The following is a 19,750-nucleotide window of genomic DNA, read 5'->3' as shown; positions in this document are numbered from 1 at the left end:
GCTCTGGCTTTCTCTTAACCCCTGTGACCCTCTGTCATTCTCTCAGAACCTGCGGGCAGGGCAATGGTCTGTATTTTGGGCGGTCTGTGCCCACCGTCTTAAAGAGCAATCTGAAGCTTGGGAGGCAGTTCGGCTCACTGTCATGTACCTTCTCGGTACCTTAAAAAGGCAGTTTCTCCTCCAGTGGGCATTTGCCAGACAGGAGATTAAAAAGCAGATTCTCAACTTGGAGACTTTTTAAAGCAAGGAATACACCCAAAAGTTAAATTCTTTGAAATGGGGGAGGGGGAAGAATAAAACAAACAACTTGAAACTTTTTATCTGTCATGAGGTAGTATGTTCCAGAGAGCCTAACAGAATCAGAATGAATGTCATTGTACTTAACTAAACTAAGCATTAAACAAGAGAAAAGTAGGTAAAAGCACATATCAGATTCATTCTTAGAGATCAGTTTTCAGCAGAGTCACAAACTAAGATCCTGATAAAGGAATGCAATGCGTGCAATGTTGCGGATTTGGAAACTATCTCGCTAATACAGGGAAGGAAAATAGTGTATTTTTTATGTCTGTTCTGGGAAAGAATCAAAGCAAGAAATAAACTACTTTCCTTAAGTGACCCAGCTTTTTTTTTTTTTAATTTTCTGAAATCCTGTATATTTGGCTAAGTAACCTGGAAATCTGTGGCACAGCCAGTTACAATTAGCTACAATTTGTGATATAATTTTCTAAAAACTTGGAAATCCAGATCTCAATTTCTCAGCATTTTCTGCCCCTGAAATTAGCTGTCAGAAAGAATGAGTACTTTTTAAAAACTGGTGTTAAATCAGGATGGGTAGGAGGATATTGTTCCCTGCTCTTCCAGTTGCCAGAGCATAAATAATAATGCTAATCCAAATTTAGCATTTTTATTAAATGGATACAATGTCTTAGTGTCACCCAAAAAGGATTCAAGAAGTTGAAGCATTTTCTCAGCCAATAGTAAGGAACCAGAAGTCCAGACGTCCACCAATAAGGTTGGCCCTCTTCCATACAACAATGCTTTTGAAATGTCTAGCTTCTAATTAGTACATTTCCCTTTCTTCAGAAAACTTTGCTTTGGAACTATCGTTTGTTTTGTTTTGTTCTTATGTGTGTGTGTCTTTAAAGTCAGTCACCGTTTCAGCTGTCAGGCTTTAAGGGACAGGAACTGGGCCCTGCTCTGTTGTTTTTGGCATGGGCTTTTTGCATTACAGCTGTTGTCTAAAGGTTACTTTATTACACTGTGTGAGTTGTGTGGGCACACGCTCAGCCTTTGCTTCTACCTCCCAAATTACTAAACTATATCATGTAGCTGGGGAAATATACAGCCCGTTGTTCCCCATTTTCCTTCTTGAACTATAGCACAGCCTTATTGAAGCCCGCGTTCCCTCCAGAGCACCTTTTAACTCCCACTGAAGCAGCAAGTGGTCTGAGGCTATGACTGCCTACAGTTATTCAGGAAAACCAGGAATTTGCACTGAGGGTTCCAAATGAAAATAGAGGTAGAACAAGAGGCATCACGCCTTCCAAGCAGGCAAGAGAGTAAGTAGGTTCCTGAGTATACTGGTGTGTGCTTTTTCTGATGATTAACACACACCATACACACACACACACACACACACACACACACCTACTTTTTGAATTGTTCCATTAGCCTGAACATATCCCATTAGAAGGAATTAAGCAAATCTCCAAAGTAAGATCACAAAGTAATTCTACCTTGGAAATAAATTGTTTATACGAAGGTTACGGAGGTTGCGGGGGGCGATTGGAAAAAAAAGTTTACGGGAATAAATTCATACTAGCCTCCACCTCACCAGGCAAAACCCAGTCCCATTTGTCACAACCTAGAGGGGAAAATGGAGCAGTGGTGTGTCCATGGAAACAACACATCCACCTCCTGCTAGACACCCCGGGACACGCCAGCTTTCCCCACCCTTGTTTTACCAGGAAGCCACCTCAGCACTGCCCCATCCCCGCTGGGAAAATGAAAACATACAGTATCCAGAAAATTTGCTGGGACTGTTTCACTTTGGGAAGTACTTAAAATTTTCAAAATCTCCCACCTAAACTAAAACTCAGACACAGTCTTCTCATTTTAACGGTTTTCTTCCTATTTCCTTTCACTGAAACAATGTATGCTTAAGGAACAAAATCATAAGATTTTCCAATGTACCCAAACATAGCAATTCACAGACTTTGTTAGGGAAAGGGGGAAAAAAAAAAAAAAAGAAAACCTTTTTACATTCTCAGATCTATTTGATTTTTTACATTAAAATTTGTTCCTCCATTTCCTCACTGTGAAACGAGATGTTCTGTACATTTATTCCACTTGGTTTTGAGTGTCCAAACAGTCATTATTTCTACTGCAAGGGGTTGAAAAACACAAATGTCTATGCCTATAACTTGACAGAACCAAGTGCCCACCCATCCTCTTATACCTCTAAAAAAAGAAAAAAATAGATTAAGCACAGTAAGTAGGTGGAATGTGGCAGGTAGGCTCTCAGATTGAAAACTAATACTGTAATTGTGTCCTTCACTTCTCCTATCAGTAAACTGAATTTTAGATTGTCAGAAGTCTTCTCAAAAACTCAAAGAGAATAAAGAAAAAATTATGGGAAGTACACAGAAACAATTGTTTAAAAACCAGAATATCAGTCTGGGTTTATCAAATATGGATTGTATTTTATACACGTACTCTCACGTTCTTCCTTCGTTACTTTGTCCATGTCCCAACCCTTCCTTCACTGAATTAATCATCAAAGTATCTCTTAGCCAAAGAGTTCAGTTTTCAGCTGTAACTCAAAAACAGGACTGCTTCAAACCGATTAGATGAAAAGTTTCTTGAGGCTTTTTTCAAGTTAGTACATATTTTAACAAATAGCCAGTTTTTATACGAAAGAAGAACTATTGAAGTAGACTTGTCATTTGAATTTCATTTTTAATATTGCTGGGATAGATGACACTAATATTTCCAGCATTCTCAGGAAGAGTGAGATGAAGGACTGACAGTTATCTCGACAGAACTCCTCTCTGGCAGGAAACTTGGCCCACAGTAAAACCAGTGAAAGACCCAGACGAACTCCTTCCAGAAAGAGAGAGATCCCCTCCCCTAGGAGTAGTAACATTCCATATGTTCTTGACATCCTACTCTGCAAGGAACGCATTATCTTATCTCCATTCCCACCATGACCTTAGAAAATACAGTTCCTAAATAACATGGGGACCCTCAGACTGGAAAACTCTAGACCTTAAACTGGCTAGAGATCATAAAAATAGCACTGTTTGGGGACTGACCCTGGAAGAATTCCGAGAACGAGAATCACTTTTTGAGAGAACAGACCCAGCTGGGGAGTGAAGAGATAAGAATAAAGTGAACATTTTAATTCTCATCAAGGTTTATCTGTAATTGTTAGGAACGTGTGCTATCAACCCGTATCCTCATTCCTTTATTCAATTAACGGTGATCGAGCACCTAACATGAGCCAGGCCTTATGTATTTAAAGGACAGGAAGGGAAATCAGGAGTAGGGAGTGGGCTGTGGATCACAGTGACGTTGGCAGGACCGGCCTCACAGAAGGGGTGACATTTAAGCACAGATGTGAAGGAGGTGAGCTCTGTCACAATTTAGACAACAGAAATAATCACAACAACAAGCACCTGCCTAGAACTGACTCCATTTGGAAGGGAGCCATATAAAGTTCTAACACTGGAATTTGAGCAACAGAGCCAGATTTGCCGGCCAAAGCTGCTCGTGACGCAAAATAATAAGGAGCTCTCACATTTCCCCAGATCCACTCCCTATTTCTTTCCACTTCTAAGGAATTTTTTCTAGACTTGTAAACATGGGAACTTGGGTGGTAGAAATTTCCTTGCATAAAACAGAAATCCACCCAATACGAAGACCAACATTAAACCAAGAACACACACACACAGGTTCTAGTTAATTCGTTAGCATGCATAGCCTGTCACCAGACACCACACTTCATCCCATTCCTTTTTTGTCGGTATCTGGGATCTTCTAGCAGTTCATAAGACAGTTGACGGCCTCAAAGCAGGACCTGCTACATGATTTATGGGGCCAGAACACAAGGAAAATGTGGGACACCCTTGTTCAAAAAGTATTCAAAATATCAACGTGGCAAGAGCACAGCATTAATTGAAGTGCTGGGCCCTTCTCAGCATGGTGCCAAGTCACCCCAGAAACCAGCCCTACTTCTACTTCCTGGGCCCGCCATATACATTTCTCCCCCATTCAGTCTGCCTGTCAGATAGGAGAGTAAAAACAAGAGCAATCCACCTGGCTCTTTCCTGAAGGTATACCCTTACCTGTGTTTGGATCATTGCCTCATTTAGAGTTCTAAGGGCTTCTTAAAGTCATAATGGCTAAAAGAATCCAAGAGGCGCCATTGTTCTGAAGTACCTCGTAGTTAAGACAAAGTTACAGGAAGGACTTCTAATTTGTCTTGGGCATCTAAAGACAGTCCCATGACAATGGTACATGGAGACGCAGGAATCTCCTCAGTAAAGAAGTCCTGTGCAAGGATATTCAAACAATCAAGCCTCGGCCCAATTTTCCACAGAGCCATACTGAGATTCTTCCAGAGAGGGAAAGGTTGCTTCAAACAAAATGTGCTGTACCACATTTCTTTGCCAAACATAATAGCCCACCCACAAAGGAGGGCATGTGACTAGGTATAATAATTTCGATAGTTATTGAGGAAACTGCTTTTTGATAACAGGGCGAGGTTTTTCCAGCGTGCTACAGAATGATAATGCTGCTTTGCAAAGACTTCTCGAGACAAGGATCCCCAGGAACCTTCTGCATAGTACCGGATGGTTAAAAAACAAAAGCTGCTTCTTCTTTTTTTTTTTTTTTAAGATTTTATTTATTTGACAGAGATCACAAGTAGGCAGAGAAGCAGGCAAAGAGAGAGGAAGGGAAGCAGGCTCCCTGCTGAGCAGAGAGCCCGATGTGGGGCTCGATCCCAGGACCCTGGGATCATGACCCGAGCCAAAGGCAGAGGCTTTAACCCACTGAGCCACCCAGGCACCCCCAAAAGCTGCTTCTTTACAAAACTCTGACTGAAATAAATCAGAGTCTGAGCTCTGAAGTCTAACTAGAGTATAAAAACAAGGGCCACAGAGCTCTGGCTAAAACTCAAACAGGGCTTCCATTCCTTCATTCCCTGTCTCAAACGGCCTAGCTTCTCTTAAATAAAATACATATCTTTTAACTTCTGTCAGTGACAGTGATGTCATTGGGGGAAGAGACTCCCTTAAAATTCACTGCCTCCACAAGTCCCCTCACCAAGAAGCCTGTGGGATGTCTGCTTTCCTAAGAGAGCATAGGAGCAGTTTGAGTGAGATCCAACTTTTTTTTTTATATATTTTTTTGGGGTTTTTTTTTTTTACGTTTTTAAATTTTTTTCCAATAAAACCCCCAGTGACTGAGAGAACTCAGTCAAGCCCTTAGAGACATGAAACCAGGTAATTCTCTGAAGCTCTGAAAAGAACTCAAAACTGGTTCCTGTCCAAAACACCAAGTTTTCCATGTGTAATTGTGTTTGTGATTGACAAAGGAGTACAAATGAGCTACCACTGTTACTCAAAATCGACCTATGCTCGCAGATCTAGAAAATAAAGGACGTCTCTTAAGTGAAAGAATTACAAAATTAATAATGATAATAGCACCTATTGTCACATAGCACTTAGACCTTAAAATATATATATATATATATATATATATAACTTTCAGATCCATATCTCATTTGTCCAAATATCCTATGAGTATTTGCGAAAGCAGATGTCACCGTTCCCATTTTGTAGGTGGAAAACCTAACACCATGAAAAGCTAAGGGATTAGTTAAATAACACCAGTTGGGTCAATTCTTCTGCTTGTCACACTCTCTGGCCGCAACATCACAATAAATTCTAAGAAACATCAAAACCACAAACCTCACCCCATTTAGAACTTCCTCTGTGGTTCACTCTTAATAGAGCTCGAAGTGGAACAAAGAGAAGAATCTATAGAGGTTCTGCTTCACTTAACCGCATTTTCTAACCCAAACCAGTCCTTTAGCCCTTATGGTCTCCTCTGCTTTCCACAGTACACAGGGGAGTAGAGGTGGGAAAAGAGAAAGTGATGCCATTTCAGAAGCATTTGTAATTGCTTTGACAGGGCTGGGATGGCACCATTTCCCAGAGCATCCCATACCCTGAGATTGTGACCTTCCCATCCCACTTCCATTACACAAGGTCTCTTCCCTCCAGCCGGGATTTGCTAAGGCAGGCTCCCCAGCACTGAGCTCAGCACTAGCTGGAACACACGCGCACACACATACCCCTTTGTGAATGAGCAAATGCATGAAGGCCATCAAGCTGAAAATATTTTTTTCACTAAAGCCAACAACAAAGTTCACCATCACCCCTTGAGTTTTGGGGGGTTTACCTTGTGTTTGTTCTTTATCCTTGTTTGCTTTGTCACCATTCATTAGAACAAACAGGAAAGGACAAAGGAATAAACGAGTAGCCCAGCTGAGTTTCATTTTGAGATGTGTCAGAATTTGTTCTCTGGCTAGGAAAGCAGACTAAATTTCCTGAATAAAATAGGTTTAGAAAATGTGTGCTTTTTCATTCACCTCATAAGATGTAGTGATAACCACATCCAATGCCCGTGGATACTTAAGAATGAGGGTGTTTCAGAACTAGGATGCAGAAATAATCATTGAGCCAGGAGAAAACCTAGAGATTTCCCGCTCTAGCTGAAGAAAACTTAGAGAATGTCCGTATTCCCATCCTCACTATGCTATGCTCCAAAGATGCTCACCCAGCTTCTCCTTGAATGCTTCCAAAAGGTGTGTCCATACCTCACCCAATACCCTTTTCCATTTGAGAACAGCCCTCTGTGTTGAGTTCAGAATCTCATTTCCTTAAAATCCCACTCACCCATTCATCATGGCTCCAGCCACTGAAGCCATACGACTTCATTTTCTTGATTTCGATCATTGCTCATATCACAGGCTCATTCTAGACACTCTGAAATGTCAGTGTCAGTCTTAAAATTGGGTGCTCAAAGTACTGACCCATACAGAGTGCTTAGTGCTATACCATCTTGTTTGGGGAGCTGTATTTCTAACGACAGGTTTGAGAAAAGATAAGATGTGGTATAAAGAGCATCATCTAGGGCTCCTGGGTGGCTCAGTGGATTAAGCCTCTGCCTTCGGCTCAGGTCATGATCTCAGGGTCCTGGGATCAAGTCCCATATCGGGCTCTCTGCTCAGCAGGGAGCCTGCTTCCCCTCTTCTCTCTCTCTCTGCCTGCCTCTCTGCCTACTTGTGATCTCTCTACCTCTCTGTCAAATAAATAAATAAAACCTTTAAAAAAAAAAAAAGCATCATCTTTGGAGTTATAGAAATTTAGGTTCAATACCAGTTTCAACACTGGACCAACCATACCATTTGGGGAAATTAATACACTCTAGTCCTTAGCTTCAGTGTCTGTAAAGTTAAGAATAACCATTAACTTGAAAGTCAGTAGCCAGATACACAATGAATACACAAAAATCAGTAGCTTTCTGAAAAACAATAATTAGTCAGAAAAGGTAATACAAAAATATCTCATTCCTAATAGCTATAAAATTAAAAATTTAACTGTTAAAACCTGAAAAGAATCCTACTTAAGGAATGTGTAAGATTTATACAAAAAAACTTTTATACTCTTATACCCACTACGACAAGGAAATGTGCAGAATTTATATAATGAAACTACTAAACAATATATGTGTTTGGGGAAGGCACACCATTCCTTAAGGTGAAGCTAAAATACCAAAAATCCATCATATTTTTCCAAATTTATTTTATGTTTAATGCAATTCCAATCAAAATTCTCAAAGGAAGCATTCTATTTTTCTTATAAGACTTTATTTATTTGACAGAGAGAGAGATCACAAGTAGACAGAGAGGCAGGCAGAGAGAGAGGGAGAAGCAGACACCCCGCTGAGCAGAGCGCCCAATGCAGGGCTCGATCGCAGGACCCTAAGACCCCGACCTGAGCTGAAGGCAGAAGCTTAACCCACTGAGCCACCCAGGCACCCCAAAGGAGGCATTCTTGTTCACTGCTGGTGGCAGCATGAAATTACTAAACAGGACAGTTTGGAAACTGATAGAAGAAAAGTCAAAAATAATTTTATCCTCTGACCTAGAATTTTATTAACAAGGATCTTATACTAAAGAAAAATAAGAGATGCACTCACAGATGAAGTCCTAAGGTGCTCACGACATAGCAAAGTCATTTCTTATAGTACAAAAGTAGAAGCAAACTCAATGTCTAAAAATAGGAATTTAGCTGAGTAAATAGAGTGCATATATGTGTGTATATATATATATATATATAGTATAATATATATGTGTATATTACATATAATGGAATAATATGAAATCATTAAAAAATAATTTAGAATACTATTTAATGACATGACATATCATTGTGTTCATGATATATTAAAAAAGGTCAGATTACTAAATATGTAAAATACACCTCCAATTTTATGTGAGCTATAACATATCATGCAGATATAAATCATATATAAGAGTATTGATCTCTGATTATCTCTGGATAATGATAGTTACTATTAGGAATAACTTTTAAAATTCTACCAGGATACATGTTTTTTTGCTTGGTTACTTGGCTTTTTTTTTTTTTTTTTGGATGGGGAGTAAAATGGATGGGTAATTGTTTGGGTTTTCAATTTCATTTCTGTAGGACTTTGACAAAATCACTCCAAAGTCCAAGTGGAAAAAAACAAAAAACTATTGCTGCTAATTAAGACATTTTAGACAAAAGCAATAAAGTTCAAAAACTTGACCAATAAATGTTAATTTGTCTCATCAACACATTATCTAAACTATGTAGTATTAATACCAAACCCAACTGTGCAGGTAACCTGGAACCAGACCCTAATATACATACAAAATTAGTAAATGATAAAAATTAACACTTTTTAAAAGTAAATCAATAGGAAAGAATCTTTTGATAGAGCTATAGATCATCCAAAAATTTGGAAAAAAAACATTAGATCCTTGGCAGTTACCATAAATAAAATAATTCAGCTAGATGGAAGAGGCTTTTTAAAAAGATCTTTAGGAAACTGGAAGAAAATATAGATGGATAATTACTGTGTCTCAGATGACAAAGATATTAAAGACATCAAGGTAATAGAGTAACATTTTCAGCACTTTTTTTTTAAAGATTTTATTTACTTATTTGCCAGAGAGAGAGCACACACGAAAGCAGGGGGAGTGCAGGCAGATGGAGAAGCATACTTCCTGCCCACCAGAGAGCCTGGTATGGCACTAGATCCCAGGGCTCTGGGTTCATGACCTTGGCCCAAAGCAGACACTTAACTGACTGAGCTACCCAGGCATCCCAAATTTAATGCTTCTAATAACACCAGAAGTAAAATTTAAATGCAATTAAAAAAATTACTTGCAACTAACATGACAAACAAAAGGTTATTATCCTTAATTCAAAGAGTTCTTACACATTGATAAGTAAATAATTAATAGCTTTTACAGAAAAATGGGTAGACATCACAAACAGGCAATTTAAAAAATAATTGATACAGATAGCCAAGAAAATGATGAATATTTCCCCACACTAATCTCAGAAATCTCATTAAGACATCAAAATGAGATACTATTTGACCTATGCAAATTGCTAAAAGATCTTTTACTTGCAATATCCGTAATTAGTCAGAGTGAGGTGAAATATAGAAATATAAGTCAAAACGACTTTTCATTGAATTCTTTTTAACAATCTGTATTAAGAACTTTTTTTAATTTATTTATTTTTTCAGCGTAACAGTATTCATTGTTTTTGCACAACACCCAGTGCTCCATGCAAAACGTGCCCTCCCTATTACCCACCACCTGTTCCCCCAAACTCCCACCCCTGACCCTTCAAAACCCTCAAGTTGTTTTTCAGAGTCCATAGTCTCTTATGGTTTGCCTCCTCTTCCAATTTTTTTTTTTATAAACATATAATGTATTTTTATCCCCAGGGGTACAGGTCTGTGAATCGCCAGGTTTACACACTTCACAGCACTCACGATAGCACGTACCCTCCCCAATGTCCATAACCCCCTCCCCCTCTCCCAACCCCACCTCCCCCCAGCAACCCCCAGTTTCTTTTGTAAGATTAAGAGTCATTTATGGTTTGTCTCCCTCCCAATCCCATCTTGTTTCATTTATTCTTCTATTAAGAATTTTTAAAACATCCCTATACCTAGGTAACTAACTTCTAGGGACCTATCTTGAGGAAATAATCAGAGAAAAGTGGTTCAAAATTTACATACAAGGAACTTCATCACACAACTACTCATTATAACAAAAGATACAAAGCAGCCTAAGGGGCAGAAAAAAAAAGAGAGACTGATTGAGCAAATAATGGTATTCTAAATAAAATTTAGTATTTTTATAAATAAAATTTAATAACATGAGAAAAACGCTCATGACACAATAAGTACAAAAGATGGAACACAAATTGTGTATGGGCCCCCTCATGTGGTTTGCATGTATGTTTTGTGTAAGGGTGCACATCTGTGGTTTGGGTATCCTGAAGAAAGAATGGAATAAAATGCATCAAAATGTGGACAGCAGTTAGTTCTAAAGCAGTGGGAGTACGAGGGACTCTTCTATTTTTCATTGAAGTTGTCTGAATTTTTTTAATCTTCTACAATTAACATATTGTACAAAGTTCCATAGTTTACATTTGTTAAGAATAAAATTAATCATTGATTTAGGTCCAACATTCCTAATAGACAAGATATTTCGAAATCTTGATTTGGTCCTCTTTTAATTCATTGATTTCTAAAACTAGCCGACCTGGAGCAGTTTCTAACAATAAGTCTTCCAGCACCCCCTGTTTCACCCTCAAAATTCTGAGTCAGAAAGTTACCTCAATACATTTATTAATGTTAATATAATCACTTTCAACTACATTTTTTTTCTGTTTGAATTTACACAAATTTCTGAAAGAATAAAATAAGAAACTTTGTTCAAAGCCCTGTTAAAACCAAGGTAATTGAATTTCCATAATCTAGATATCTTCATTTCTCAATTTCTTCACCTACCTACTGGGGATAAATGTGGTTCCTACTTCAAAAACGTTTGGGGAAGATGAAATAAATGGATTCGTTTAAGAGCTTTAAGTAGCTCCTGACTCGTAAAAAGTTATCTGTAAATGTTAGCTATTGTTGTAACCACCATAATCATCATCTGTCCATCTAGAAAAATTAAGCTAAAGAAAGTTTTAAATGCTTCATTTTTAATAATCGAATGTTATCTCTTAGACATTGCTTGTCTAAATACAACATTGTTTAATAATTCATTCTACAACTTTGCCAAGGATTAACCAGTAAGTTCACCAATCTTTAAATATTCATAATTCCCCCATTGTCCCTCTTCCAAAAATTAGGACATTTGCTACTTTTAGTCTTCAAGACCTCTTCTTCCAAGATTCCAAGGTTACTTGACAGTAATTTTCTGTTATGTTGGGGCACATGGGTGGCTCAGTCAGTTGAGCATCCGACTCTTGATTTCAGATCAGGTCATGTTCACAGGGTCGTGAGATCAAGCCCCACACTGGGATCTGTGCTGGGCATGAAACATGTTTAAAATTCTCACTGTCCCTTCCTCTGACCCCCCGACTCCTGCTTGCTCCCTCTCTAAAAATAACAATAATAAATGAACCCCATCAGAGTCTGAACAGCTCTGTCTTCAGTGCTCTATTTCTTCTTGTGCTTCAGTTTTCCTTTAAGATTATTTGCTATACCCTCTTCAGGGTTAGAATTATTCTCCTTAATCAAAAATGTAGAAGCAATATAGAAATAGAATAATTCTATTTTCGTCATGTTGCTATTATACTATGTATCTCAGCAGTTGTCCAATGATTGCCTTTACCTTTTTGCTCTCAATATGACTTAAGTATACATAATTATTTATACACTCGTGCTTTGTGTGCCCTCAATGTTTTTCACATGCTTCTCATCTTCACATCACCTCAGATTTTTTTTTAACATTTATTTATACTATTATAAGTAGGTACCTCTGGCTAGTCTTCATTATTGGTTTCATGAGCTCATTGGAGAGCTCCCAGTGATACCAAACTATTTTGTTTGGTTTTGCTTATAGTAGCTCTCTTTTCTTCTTACCTGAGATCATTCGTAATTGTGTAGCCATGTTTCCACTTGTAAACTGCCTAGGCTTCATGGTCTACCTTCCCTTTTGAAATGCTTGTCCCTTTTTCAAGAGTTTTTTAGGAAATTTTCAAGACTTTTAGAAATCAAAGTTTCAATGCACTCTAGTGAACCTCTAACTATGCTCAGGATTCTTTTCTGGGAATGTTGTGTTAGCACATCCCTTTCTTTCCAGGTTACTATTACCTGCACATCAAATTATAAGATACTCAGCTTCTAGCAGAATGAATCTGAAATGACTTGACTAATTGAATTAGCCTAATTTTTCAAGTTCTATTATAATTTCTGATTGACTTCGAAATAAAATTCCATATGGATTCCCTTCCTCTTCTACCCCTTCAATGTAGGTGCTTCATGAAGGATCTGTCTTTAGCTTGTCCTCTCTTTTCATAAATATGTCTCTGGTCGTGCTTTGACCATCTTCTGACTTCAGCTATCCCTTCTGAAACTCCCACATCTCTATCTTTGACCCCCTCATCTCTCTCCAACCAATGTTTCAACTGCCCCCCCCCCCCAGATAACTCTATCTGGTTGTCCCAAAGACACCTTGAACTTGGTGTGAATCCATCATCTCCCCTACCAACCCCTGTTCCTTCTCCTGAATATCTTGAATCTGTTGGCAATTCTGCCCTACCTAGGCATAAAAGACTTTTACTCACATTTGACCCCTTCCTTTCCTGCATCCATATGTCGCCAGTTGCCAAGTCCAACCAATTTTAACTCCTTGGCCTCTGACATACATACACTCTCCTACCTCTTGCTCAAGATCTCCTGGTCTAACTGATGATCCCCATTTGCACGGTCCTCCTTCAACATCTACTACCCAATTACACGAGATTAAACTTCTTTTTTTTTTTTTTAAGATTTTACCTATTTATTTGACAGACAGAGATCACAAGTAGGCAAAGAGACAGCAGAGAGAGAGGAGGAAGCAGGCTCCCCGCTGAGCAGAGAGCCCCATGCCGGGCTTGATCCCAGGACCCAGAGATCATGACCTGGGCTGAAGGCAGAGGCTTAACCCACTGAGCCACCCAGGCGCCCCGAGATTAAACTTCTTAAAACATGGTTTTAACTCTATGAATCCTCTCCCTCTGAACACTTTTCATTGCTCTCTATCAGTACATAAGTAAATTCCAAACCTCTTGTCCTACCATTGAATATTTTCTGTTAAGGACTTATCTTCATCCTCTTATCCCTATTTTATTTCTCACTACCCATATGGCAACTTAGATTCCAGAATTGCTGTTCTAGAGAATGTACCAATTTTCTTTGAGCCTTTGCTCACATTGAGCCCTTGACTTGAGTGCCCTTTCTCCCCACTCCCCTGCTCCCCAGCAGCTATCCAACATACTCTTCACAAATGCTACATCAGAGCCTCTCCCAACACATCATCTAGAAACAACTGCTCTCTATCTCCCCTCAACTCTCATAGAGCCTTCTTTTGTGTCTCAGGAAAGACATCTCTTTAAAGATTTTTTTAAATTTATTTATTTGATAGACAGAGATTACAAGTCATCAGAGAGGCAGGCAGGGAGAGAGGAGGAAGCAGGCTCCCCACTGAGCAGAGAGCCCGACTTGGGTCTCGATCCCAGGACCCTGAGACCATGACCTGAGCCAAAGGCAGAGACTTTAACCCACTGAGCCACCTAGGTGTCCCAGGAAAGACATTTCTTACTTTTTTTCTTAAATTATATAGTTACTTGGATGAGTGATTTTCTTTTTGTATAAGAGTGTACGTTTCGGGGCACCTGGGTGGCTCAGTGGGTTAAGCCTTTGCCTTAGGCTCAGGTCATGGTCCCAGGGTCCTGGGATCAGACCCCACATCAGATTCTCCGCTCAGCAGGAAGCCTGCTCCTCCCTCTCTCTCTGCCTGTCTCTTTGCCTACTTCTGCCTACTTGTGATTTCTCTCTCTCTGTCAAATAAATAAATAAATAATCTTAAAAAAAAAAGAGAGTGTAAGTTTCTTGATGAAAGAATCTACTTTTTTTTTTAAGATTTTATTTATTTACTTGACAGAGAGAGACAGCGAGAGAGGGAACACAAGCAGGGGGAATGGGAGAGGGGGAAGTGGGCTTTCCGGCAACCAGGGAGCCTGATGTGGGGTTCGATCCTGGGATCATGACCTGAGCAGAAGGCAGATGCTTAATAACTGAGCCATCCAGGAGCCCCAAAAGTATCTACTTCTGAAAAAATTTTAAATACTGCACAACTTCAAACGTCACCCTGAACAGAGTATTTGTACATAAGTACCCCAGTATCGGGTAAATTAATCATTAAATAACTCGGGGTTATTTAATTACAGATTCAGGGATTCTGGAATATTAGCTCCTTGTTAATCTATATATCTCTGAAATAGTCACACTCTTAAGTATGGTGTTATTTTTATCAAGTACATGATTGCAATAATATTGGATTATGGGTGTTCACAATAGCTTTTAGTTGCGCAAGATAAACTAATTTTCAACATAATCAAGAGGTAGGCTTATACAGAATTGGAATTTGTGGGTGTCAACTGCTAAAATATTCTAAGTCAGACAGCTAAAAATCTATCTAGGCAACTGTTCATTAAATAGAAGTCTTCCTTAGTTGAACATTTAAAAAGTAAGCATCAATATAAGTTATTCATAAGAGTTAACATTAATAAATATATGATGTTCCAGGTTATAACAGATGTCTATAGACATGCTCAAGCTCCTGGGGAAATTCTGGGAAGCAGATGGCATTCCACATCTATTTGTTTCACGATAATTTTGGAAGGAATTAGTGGGCTATGTTAACTTTTGGTATACTAGCAATAGAGCTAGATATGGAACTTAAGGTTGACTTATTTATTTTGTCTTAATAAAATTAAATTACTGCCATCTTATTTTTCAGAAATTCTGATAAGTCCCTATGAAATTTGGCAAAAGGATAATAATCTGCTATTGAATATTTTATGAGGAAAATGCGCTTCTATCTTAAAAGAGAATCATGCCTATAACATTATAAATAATCTTCTTAATTATCTAGACTGACATAAGGGAGTCATCACATTACCTCTGAGAGACAAAACATTGGTATTCCTTAGCAACCCTCTATAAGCCTTGTGTTGCCAAAACACTTCAGACGCCCTGCCTCTACCCACACAGCTTTCCTTCCCTTATTACCAACCGAAGATGAAACCAGCCCAAACTGGTTATTGAAAGGGGTGGGGAAGCCTTGCTAGGTTCAACATTGTCTCTTATACTTAAAGCACTCTTCTCTATGGGCTACCTGTGGCGTGAGGGAGATGATTACACACCAACACTAAATATGGAATGAAAAATGGGCTCCCTTCTAATGAGAGACCCCACTCCTGTTGCCAGCCAGAATTGACCACAATTCTTCATGATAGACAGGACAGTGAGGAAAATTGTAAGAAGCGGGACTAATTTCTCATTCAGGAAAATGGTGTGGTGAGTTGGCTAAGAGTGTGGAGGCTAAACTCAAATTACCTGGGTTCAAACCCTAGGTCAGCCACTTACTAGTTGTGAGATCTCAGACTAATCAGTTACTCAGTTAGTTAAACTTACATTTCCTCTCCTAAGATGAAAATTAATGCAATATCTTTGTTATTATGATGATTCAGTGAAATAGTGCCTGTAAAATACTTACCAAAATGTTTGGCATAATACATTTAAAATATTACTAATATCTGCTCAATTACAGCCTCTAGATAGAATGGAGAATTGACTCACAGGTCAGAGGTTTTGTTCCTAATGACCAGATCTGACCTAAACAAGTAATGCTGAAGACCACGTTTGTTGCCTAGCTAATTTTTTTAAAATTTTATTTATTCTTTTTAATTTCTTTTCAGTGTTCCAGAATTCATTGTTTATGCACCACACCCAGTGCTCCATGCAATACGTGCCCTCCCTATTACCCACCATGCTGGCACACCCCACCCCTCACTCCCCTCCCTTCCAAAACCCTCAGTTTGTTCCTTGTTGCCTAGCTATTTTTTTTTTTCAAAATAACTCCTTATAAAATTTACAAAGTGGGTTACTGATGAAGTCATATATTCTTCTAACACACAAAGAAAAACATGACATCAAGTTGGAGAGTAACATGTTGTTTTTCTTCGACAAATGTACCTGAACTTAAACATCAAAAAAGAGTTTTTATCTTCAAAGGAGTCACATCAGGAAGGCTTGCACTTATTTCAACAATGTTGCCAAGTATTTTTGGAACTCTTACTTCCAAATTACCTTCTGAGCCTGCTTCACATTCTTTGAGTTGTCTTCACTGGCAACAAATTTTTATCCTTTGAGAGTTTTCAATTTTGAAATCTGATTCAAAATCCACTGTTATAAAAGAGATGGAGGATAATGTCACCTCTGGTCAAAAAATAAGGAAATAAGAGCCTTTTTGCATAGCTTGTAAAATGCCTCAGAAAATTCCAGAGAGGGACTCTCTAAAACATTTCAGGCTTATGGAAGCATTATCAGAATTAGTGTGCCACTTTCTGTGATTAACAGATTATGCCCTATTTCCTTAATTTTATTAAAGAAATACAGAGTGTTATGTGTCAAACACGATCCTAGGAAATTCGACGTGTATTTAATGCTCGTATCTTATGAGGTAGATTCCCTTATTATCCCCATTATTTCAGATGAGGTAATTGAGGCACAGAAAACTTAAGAATTTTGTCCAAGAACACAGGCCTAGTAAATGGCAGAGCCAGAAATCAAACCCAGGCTATATAGTATATATGCTATATTTTCTAAAAAGTACAACCACTGGGCATTAACAGCTATGCTTCCTGGGTTTTTTGAGGTAATGCAATTTAAACTTGGTGAAAGAAACCCCATCACCCCACGAATTTTTTTTTAACTGGAGCTAAAAGCTCTCTTACTGTTAACAAGCATTATCTGAACCCTTTTTTCTCTATCTTCACATAGCAAGTTATACAAGGAGGAAACACTCCCACTTTCTAGCTTCCTAGTTTTCAAATGCTCTGTAGGTTAGCTATCCTGTTTTCCCACATAAGCAGACCTTTTACCCAGCAGTTTCTTCAGTCCTGTGCCAGGAACAGTCTTTTTCCTCACAGGGTTTCCTCGGGCTTATTTCAAAATTCCCTCCTTAAAATTCACTTTTTCCATTGCATCATTCAGTAGCTCAGTCTTGCTAGATTAATGGGGAAGATTTTTTTAAAGTAGACGGGAGGAGAGTGGGGAAGGAAAGACATTGAAATATTTTCAAGTTCTCTTTGAAAAAGCACCTTCTATCATTTTCCATCAGCAAAATGTTTTGAATGTCTCACTTTGCCCGCCTTCCCTTTGAAATATGAGTTTCCAAAGAAGCTTTCTACCAATGCCAGGAGCGTACCGCTGGCCAGCCATTCGGTAATGACGACAACCCCAAGGAAACATATTTAAGCAAATTGAAAAAATAGATTACGCTGGAACTCTTTTTATTTCAGGATAAAAGAAAAATACAGGAAGAAATCTCACAGAAGCGTCTGAAAATAGAGGAAGAAAAACTAAAGCACCAGCATTTGAAGGTAATTTATGATTTTAATTTCATTTCAATGATTTTGTATTCAAATATCCTAATGGCACTCAAAATCTCTATAGTAAAGATGCTTTGGGAAGGAAAAAATTCAGCATAGTTTTACTAACACCCTAATAGCCATAGGGGAGATCCGAGAAGCTAGTAATATTTGCATAGGAGATTAATATCTTCTGGTAAACATGTAGAAAACAAGTTTTTATTACTTTTATCCTTTATTACTGAATTTCCTCATTTTCTTGGGTAACCTTGAGAATTTAGCCTTGATAATTTGGCCCCCTGAACACAGTCTTGCTTAAGATCCCTAGGGACCAATCCAGCTAGGAAGTCCCTTTTGAAATAAACGAAAGGCCAGCTTTCCCCCAGGGGGTGCACAACAGACACTGCCTGGCCTTGTCAAGGATGTTAGTATTGAAAAGCTCAGTGCCATGAATCCAATATTGTTTGAGTATGTTTGGGGGGTTTTGTTTCCTTCTGCTTTGTTTTGTCTTGACAAACCATGAGATCATCACCAGAAATAAACCTCCATTTTTAAAACCAGACTTTACATATTCTTTGGGTGTGGTCATTTTGTAAGTAAAGCACACTGAGTTTCAACATTTTATTACGTAGCTTCACCACAGGATGCAACCAAATGACAAACAGTAGGTCTTTGTGAACAGACCAAGCAAGGAGCTACCTCTCTGGCAAGGCTGCTACCAACAGATTTAATGAATCCCTCAGTGAAACAATGTCACACACTCATGGGGTCTACGCACTTAGGTAAAAGTGCCTAATTCAGCTGCTTCTAGCTTTCTGATAGATCAAGTGACCTCCTCTGAAAAGAAACATCATTTAAGATTCCAATTAGCCTCAGTTCTCTAAATTCTGTTTGCTTGTTTGCTCCTATATAAATTGACATTTCCAATGTTTGATGATTAATTTCAAAGTACAGTTCACCTGCTGTCCTTGCAATGGGCCACATGGAATTTACATGCTGCATAGATAGAGCCAAGAAATGCAGTGTGTATAACCAGAATGATCAGTGAGATTAAAACAAACTCTACCAAGTTATTTTGGTGAAAGTCAAATCAAAAGGCAAGTCCACAGTAATTGTTGAGCTGAGCCAATTCTAACACCATAACCAGTGCTCGTTCTCTCTCTCCCTCATCTCTCTCTCTAGTACAAACACACCCATAGTTTGAGGCTCTCCATAAACTAATGACTGGTTCTGAGTAAATGGATAGCTCTCTGGCATTCAGCAATTGCTATCCTTGTCAAGCGGTTCGCCAAACAACAGTAGAGCTCACAGTAGGAGAAAGGGTTAAATACCTCAAGTTCATTCTAGGAGGCAAGTTCGACATAAGAAAACTCTGACTCTGACTCACTGAAAACTCCATTTCCAAGGTAGCACCTCTTTTCAATACTTGCCAAAGTCAGTCTAAAAAGTCATACATGAGGGGCACCTGGGTGGCTCAGTCGTTAAGCGTCTACCTTCGGCAGGTTCCTGGGATTGAGCCCTGCATCAGCGGGAAGCCTGCTTCTCCCTCTCACACTTCCCCTGCTTGTGTTCCCTCTCACTCTCTTCTCTCTCTCTGTCTGTCAAATAAATAAATAAATCTTTATTTTAAAAAAAAAGTCCTACATGATCTTCCATATAGGTTTGCTTTCTGGAATCCAAGAGATTGTTTAATCCAATCCAATCAGAACATTTATCATGTTTTGGATTGCCGAACACTGTTGTGCAGATTGCGTACTGCACAGAAATACCCGAGAAAGGGGTGCTAAAACCCCTGCCTACACTCCCTTGGAACTGGGCACACTGGCATAGGGCTGGTTCTGGCTGAAGGATGGCCTTTCTTTTTCTCTGCACAAAGGTGCTATACATCTTCCCAAGCTATGCCCTGAACCAAAGGGGTGGGGTGAGAAACAGCAATTTTTTCTGATTTTCATATTAATACCACAGAG

General features: G+C 38.8%; 1 protein-coding gene across 1 annotated transcript in view; it reads left to right on the top strand.

The window, feature by feature from the left end:
* PALMD (palmdelphin) overlaps positions 1-19,750 on the top strand; it is a 52,282-nt gene that overhangs the window by 439 nt on the left and 32,093 nt on the right. Inside the window, exon 2 of the mRNA XM_045980464.1 lies at positions 17,715-17,795. Coding sequence (XP_045836420.1) covers positions 17,715-17,795 — 81 coding nt within the window. The remainder of the gene's footprint in view (positions 1-17,714; positions 17,796-19,750) is intronic.

The sequence above is a fragment of the Meles meles genome, chromosome 1, assembly GCF_922984935.1.
Source record: "Meles meles chromosome 1, mMelMel3.1 paternal haplotype, whole genome shotgun sequence".
NCBI classification, from domain to species: domain Eukaryota; kingdom Metazoa; phylum Chordata; class Mammalia; order Carnivora; family Mustelidae; genus Meles; species Meles meles.
Note: the sequence above shows the minus strand (reverse complement) of the source record. Positions and strands in the feature narration are given on the sequence as shown.